The 7,063-nt window shown below is 41.7% G+C and overlaps 1 protein-coding gene across 1 annotated transcript; it reads left to right on the top strand.

Annotated features, from left to right (window-relative positions):
- LOC107640462 lies at positions 2,641-6,586 on the top strand. The gene is made up of 4 exons (XM_016343983.1): positions 2,641-2,955; positions 3,940-4,107; positions 4,568-4,823; positions 6,141-6,586. Exons 1-4 carry the CDS (start codon positions 2,641-2,643, stop codon positions 6,584-6,586), a joined length of 1,185 nt encoding a protein of 394 aa, XP_016199469.1.

The raw sequence follows: 7,063 nt of genomic DNA, 5'->3' as shown, positions 1-7,063 counted from the left end.
TAGTTAGTTACATTTTATTTTTAGAGAGAGAAACTCCAACTTCTCTCTAGGGTTTCACTTTCTCCATTGCAATTCTCCTTTGATTTCTTGGTGAGATCCATTGCTAATTCACTTTTACTTTGATACAAGTTGTAGATCTACTCTTCCTCTACTCTCAATTGATGCTCTTTTGATTCAATCTCTCAGATCTAGATTTGTGACTTTGTTACTTTGAATTTTGGTTAATGAATTGTGGAATTTCATTCAATTGCTTGATTATTGATGATTGTTTGGATTAGATAGCTTTAATTCAATTCTATTCTCTCAATTACATCATGTCTTTTATGATTGCCTACCAATTGCTTGTGATAATGACAACCCTAGCTATTGAGTAGATTTCTCACACTTGGCTTAGGGGTTGAGTTATTGGAGACACTTGAGTAGTGGATATCAATTGTTGATTAGGAATTGAGAATTGCTAATTGACTTGGAGTGCACTAAAGCTAGACTTCCCTAGGGTGAGACTAGGACTTGTGACTCGAGTTAGTTACTCTCACTTGACTTTCCTCTATTATTAGGGGGTTAAATAAGTGAAGCAATAGTCAACTCTTATCACAATTAAAGGAAACTATAATAATGGAACTTCCAATACTTACCCCCTAGCCAAGGCTTTTATCTTAATTAATTGTGTTTACCTTTGATAGTTTGAACTCTAGCACCAACTCTCAAAACCACAGAAGACCTCTTAATCAATGATGTGCATTCTAAGGCAATTCCTAGGGAGAACGACCCGGGACTAATACTTTCGGTCATAGATTTTAGAATTGTTTGATGCAATATTTGTGTGTTGGTTAGACTATACTCACGATTGAATTCATTGCTAATTTCTAACCGGCATACGAATATTTTGGTTCATCAAAATGGTGCCGTTGCCGGGGAATTTCTTATGTGTGTCATTCTATTGGTTGGTGTGAATATGTTAATATGTGGATACTTGCATTTCTCTCATGATTGTTTGTTTGTTTGATTGATAGTTAGGATTAGTCTTTGCTTAGATACCAATTGATGTCATAAGCTTCTTATCTCCTTCATTGTATGATGCGCTCACTACCAAATCCGAGTTTAGCACCATTTGATTCGGAAATTGAAAGAACTTTGCTTGATATTAGGCAAGCTCGGAGGCAGTTAGCCTTTGAGGAAGGTGAAAAGGTTCTTACCAATTCACCAACCATATCACCGTCATCCAACGAAGGCACTAATTATTCTTCCGTTGATACTACTAATAGTTCTTCTTTTGATCTAGGTGTTTATGATATGGCCGCTCCAAGGAGAGTTACTCTCAAGGAAGCGGGTGCACCGGATTTTGTTCTCCAACCTCTCCATGTACTTCATCCCAACTTGAATGCAAACTTTGAACTCAAGACCGCCCTCATCAATCTCCTACCAAAGTTCCATGGACTTCCCGCACAAGATCCAATTAGACACCTCAAGGACTTTCATGGTGTGTGCTCAACCACTAGGCGGGAAGGATTCGATGAAGTGGCCATATGGTTGTTTGTCTTCCCTTTCTCTCTTGAGGAAAGAGCCAAGGAGTGGTTTTATACCTTACCTAGTGATGTTGTCTCCGATTGGGACTTGCTTAGGAGAGAATTTCTTGATAAATTCATGCCCATGGAAGTGACGGACAAGCTAAGGAAGGAAATCCCTTGTATTGTGCAAGGTGAAATAGAAACTCTATATGAATATTGGGAGCGGTTCCGCAAACTTCTTGACTCATGTCCCAACCACATGATTGACACTCAAGTATTGCTTAGCTTTGTGTGCCAAAGCATGAGGGAGCAAGATAAGAATTTATTGGATGCTTCAAGCAACGGTTCTTTGTCAAAGTATAGGACGGCGGAGGAGGCATGGCAACTCATTACTGACTTGGCCGAGTCCACTCAACATGCTAGACGGAGAGTCAATCGCCCAAAGGCCGTGAATGAAGTTTCTTCTAGTGGTGAGACCTCTACCCTTACCAAGACCTTGTGTGAGATGACAAGCCTTCTAAAGCAACTCTAAGTGAATCAACCACAACCTCCACCACCTCCTCAACCCCAACAAAGCCAACAATTAGTCCCCCAAAAAGTGTGTGGCATTTGTTCATGCTACTCCCACTACACGGATGAATGTCCAAGTCTCCAAGAAGATAACACTCTAGCGGCTACCCACAACTTTTATGATTGCTCCTACTATGAACGTCCTAACCAGGGATACCATTCATAAGGGAGCAATTATAACCAAGGGTACCCCCAACAAGGAGGAAATTATAACCAAGGGAGTAACAACTATAATCAAGGTTGGCGGGACAATTATCAACAAGGAGGTAAGGACAATGGAGGCAACCAAAGGTGGAACAACAACACTCCACAAAACCGATACTCTCAAAACCCTCCAAATCAACAACCAAGCCAAGGAAGAAACTACCAAACATACATACCACCCCATAGACAACTACCTTAACCCAACCAACCCTAAGCACAACAAATCACATATCCTTTCACTTCTCCAAATCAATATGATACACTCCGGTCCATACTCCAAGGGCAAAAAGAACTCCAAAACACACTCAACTCAAGTCTCAATGGCCTTACTTCCACCCTTCAAGCTCTCATTGCTCGCATGGAGCCACCTTCCACATCCACTCCTCAAGCCTCAAACTCTAGTGCAATACTTTCTCAACCTCTACCCAACCCCAAGGGTGGCATCAACGCCGTAACCTTGAGGTCCGGAACTCAATTGAAAGAGAAGAGCTCAAAGGTGCCTAGCCCAATGATAGTTGCTCGAGAGGAAGATGGAGTGGAGATAGAAGAAATTGAAGAGGAGCATGTCCTAGAGGAAGTGGCCCAACCAATCCCTTTCCCTACATTGGCAAGAAAGGATAAGAAGCGCATAGAACTTGACCCAAAAATGGTAGAAATGTTCAAGAAAGTGGAGGTAACTATCCCCCCTCTTTGATGCTATACATCAAGTATCTAAATATGCAAAATTTCTTAAGGACTTGTGTATGAACAAAGATAAAATCCATGAGTTAGAAACCATTCCATTGGGGAGTTCTATTTCGGCTTTGATGGGAGCCATTCCGGAAAAGTGTATTGATCTGGGCCTTATTTAGTCTCTAGTGTCATTGATGGAGTCCAATTCATTGATTGTATGTGTGACCTTGGTGCATGCGTTAGCATTATGTCTCTTTTCGTTTATCATGTATTGAAGCTCCCACCGTTGAAGCGGTCGGCGGCTAAGTTTGTCTTGGCGGACAAGAGCATAATAACCGTGACGGATATTGCGGAAGATGTGTTGGTCAACATAAAGGGTTTGATATTTCCAATTGATTTCTATATCATTGAGATGCCACCAAGTGAATCCGAAAGGGCATCATCTATCCTACTCGGGAGGCCATTTTTGAGGACCTCTAGATTCAAGTTGGATGCTCATTCGGGAACCTACTCATTTGAGATAGTTGGGAGAGTTGTAAGTTTTAGCCTAGAAGAAGCAATGAAGCACCCACCAGAGAACCATTCCATATTTTGGTGCGACTTAATTGACAATATTGTGGCTGAAGTGCATTATACAAAGCTAGATGAGAAACACATGATTAAAGAAAATAGTAAAGACCCAAGTGAAGAAGTTCAAGTGACAAGCCAAGAGCAAAAGCTAGAATTGAAGCCATTGCCACCCCACCTAAAGTACTCATACCTTGATGAAGCCCACAAGTTTTCGGTGATTATAGCAAGGGAACTAAATCCTCAACAAGAAGAGAAGTTGCTAGGTGTTTTGAGGAAAAACAAAAGGGCAATAGGGTGGAGCTTGGCGGATCTAGTGGGGATAAGTCCCCAAGTGTGTGAGCATCGGATCTTTTTAGAGGAAGAAGTTAGACCTGTAAAACAACCTCAAAGACGATTGAATCATACCATTTTATAGGTTGTCAAGAAGGAGGTAACACGGTTACTCGAGGCGGACATCATCTACCCCATTTCGAATAGTGAATGGGTAAGTCCCGTTCAAGTTGTGCTAAAGAAGTCTGGGGTAACCATAATCAAGAATGAAAGCGGGAAGCTCATAGCAACACGGGTGCAAAACTCTTGGCAAGTATGCATAGACTACCGAAGGTTGAACTCGGCCACTAGAAAAGATCATTTTCCACTTCTGTTTATCGATCAAATGCTCGATCGATTATCCGGTAAATCCCATTATTGCTTTCTAGATGGCTATTCGGGGTATTCAAATACACATTGCTCTAGAGGACCAAGAAAAAACAACATTTACTTGCCCTTTTGGAACTTATGCTTACAAGCGTATGCCATTCGGCTTATGCAATGCACCGGCAACTTTCCAAAGGTGCATGATGAGTATATTTACGGATTTTCTAGAGCAATACATGGAGGTATTCATGGATGACTTCACGGTATATGGTGATTCTTTTGATCATTGCTTAGATAACCTTGAAAAAGTTTTGGAAAGATGTACTAAAACTAACCTTGTCTTGAATTTTGAGAAGTGCCATTTCATGGTTAAGCAATGGATTGTTTTACGACATATTATTTCCAAGGATGGTATTTCCATAGATCCAGCAAAGATTAATGTTATATCTAGCTTGCCTTACCCCTCTTCCGAGAGGGAAGTCCGTTCTTTCCTTGGACATGTAGGATTTTATCGAAGATTCATAAGGGACTTTAGTAAGGTAGCATTGCCTCTATCAAGATTGTTGCAAAAGAACATTGAATTTGATCTAAGCAAGGAATGCATGGAGGCTTTTGACAAGCTCAAAGTAGCGTTGACCCAAGCTCCCATCGTGCGAGGGCCGGGTTGGAGTCGGCCATTCGAAATAATGTGTGATGCTTCAAATTTTGCCGTGGGAGCCGCGTTAGCACAACGTGAGGATAAGATTCCATATGTCATAGCCTATGCATCAAAAACACTAGATGGAGCCCAATCCAACTACACTACCACTGAAAAAGAACTTTTGGCCATAGTTTTTGCCTTGGACAAGTTTTGAGCATATCTACTTGGTTCAAAGGTGGTAGTGTACTCGGATCATGTGGCGTTAAAGTATTTGTTGGCTAAGAAGGAATCCAAACCGAGATTGATTAGATGGGTTTTTTTGTTGCAAGAATTTGACTTGGAAATTAAGGATAGGAGTGGTACGCAAAATCTAGTGGCGGACCACTTAAGTCGCCTTGAACACACCAAAGGCGATACCACTCCTATTAATGAGTCTTTTCCCTTTGAGGGCTTGCATGCAATCTCGGAAATCATTTCTTGGTATGCACCAATTGCCAATTACTTGGTATCTCGCTCCTTCCCTCCTAATCTCTCCAAACATCAAAGGGATAAGCTAAAAAGCAAGTCCAAATACTATGTATGGGACGACCTATACCTTTGGAGATATGGGGCAGATCAAGTAATTCGGAGGTGCATTCCACAAACCGAATTCCACTCAATCTTGGAAGCTTGCCACTCCTCCAAATGAGGAGGCCATTTTGGACCTCAAAGGACGGCAAGAAAAGTCCTAGATTGTGGATTTTGGTGGCCAACTCTTTTTAACGACTCTTCTCATTTTTGTAAATCTTGTTCTCAATGCATTAGATTTGGTAATATCTCCAAGAAGGATGAAATCCCCCAACAAACCATGCTATTTTGTGAGATTTTTTATATGTGGGGAATCAACTTCATGGGGCCATTCCCAAATTCTAATGGTTTTCTCTACATTCTACTTGTCGTTGATTATGTGTCCAAATGGGTGGAAGTGATACCCATCCGGACGGACGATGCTAATGTGGTCCTTTCCTTTGTGAGAAATAACATCATTTGTAGAATTGGGTCGCCACGAGCAATCGTGAGCGACCAAGGTTCACATTTTTGCAATAACAGAATGGAAGGGCTCATGAAGAAATATAGCATCATGCATAAAGTAGCCACGACCTACCACCCACAAACAAATGGCCAAGCCGAGGTTTCCAATTGGGAGATTAAACGCATCTTGGAAAGAATTTTGAAACCCAATAGGAAAGATTGGAGTGCTAAGCTCACCGATGCATTATGGGCCTACCAAACGGCATACAAAACGCCAATTGGCATGAGTCCCTTTCGGTTGGTGTATGGCAAAGCTTGCCACTTACCAGTGGAGATAGAGCACAAGGCATATTGGGCCATCAAGGAGTGCAATCCAAGTTTGGGTGGAGCCGAAGTTGAGAGAAAGCTACAACTAGCGGAGTTGGAATGTTTGAGGCTCGAAGCCTATGAGAATTCTAGACTTTACAAGGAGAAAATGAAAGCCGTGCATGATAAGAACATAAGAGGTAAAGAATTTAGAGCCGGCGATCTAGTCCTCCTTTACAATTCTAGATTGAGATTGTTGCCTGGAAAACTAAGGTCAAAATGGGAAGGCCCATACCAAGTAGAGAAAGTGGAACCATATGGGGTCTACCATTTGCGCCATCCCTCAAATCCGGATATCTTCAAGTTCAATGGGCACCGTCTCAAGTTGTATCATGGTGAGCAAATGAAGAGCAACAAGGAGATTGAGGAATTCCTTTTGGAAGATACACCTCTTGACAAAGAGCAATGAGCTAGTGGAAGTCCAACTTAAGGACATTAAACAAAAGTGCTAGGTGGGAGACACCCCACCATGGTGAGATCTATCCTTTTTACCCTTTTTGTATATAATTCTTGAATTCTTCATTGTTTCGTGATTGCTTAGCTATAGTTTTAGTTAGATTTGATTATGAATACCTTAGATAACTTGTTCATAAAGATTGGCATTGATTTCTCAAAAGATGAATTGATTGTGTGGTAGAAGAACACCCCATCGTTGGGTTTAAAATTGAATTTTGGGTGTTTTTGACCCCTTTGGCTTGTTTAACCACTAAATTCCTGAAAATTAGGCATTCTTCATGTCTCTCAAAAAAAAGGGGGGCGCGTGCGCGCACTGTGCGCGAACGCGCCCATACGCATTCGCAGCTCCTGGGTCATTATCCAGAGAGTTGTGCAAATTCTGGGCCAATTCTGAGCCCCAGGCACAACCACACTCGCGCGTATGCGCACT

This window comes from Arachis ipaensis, chromosome B05 (assembly GCF_000816755.2).
Source record: "Arachis ipaensis cultivar K30076 chromosome B05, Araip1.1, whole genome shotgun sequence".
Taxonomy (NCBI): Eukaryota; Viridiplantae; Streptophyta; class Magnoliopsida; order Fabales; family Fabaceae; genus Arachis; species Arachis ipaensis.
This window is presented reverse-complemented; position numbering and strand designations above follow the sequence as displayed.

Coding starts and splice junctions, on each gene's coding strand:
- LOC107640462 (XM_016343983.1), top strand. CDS start 2,641: ATGGAGCCACCTTCCACATCCACTCCTCAAGCCTCAAACTCTAGTGCA. Junction 4,108..4,567: donor GGGTGCAAAACTCTTGGCAA/GTATGCATAGAC, acceptor ATTATTTCCAAG/GATGGTATTTCCATAGATCC. Junction 4,824..6,140: donor TCCCATCGTGCGAGGGCCGG/GTTGGAGTCGGC, acceptor GCCACTTACCAG/TGGAGATAGAGCACAAGGCA.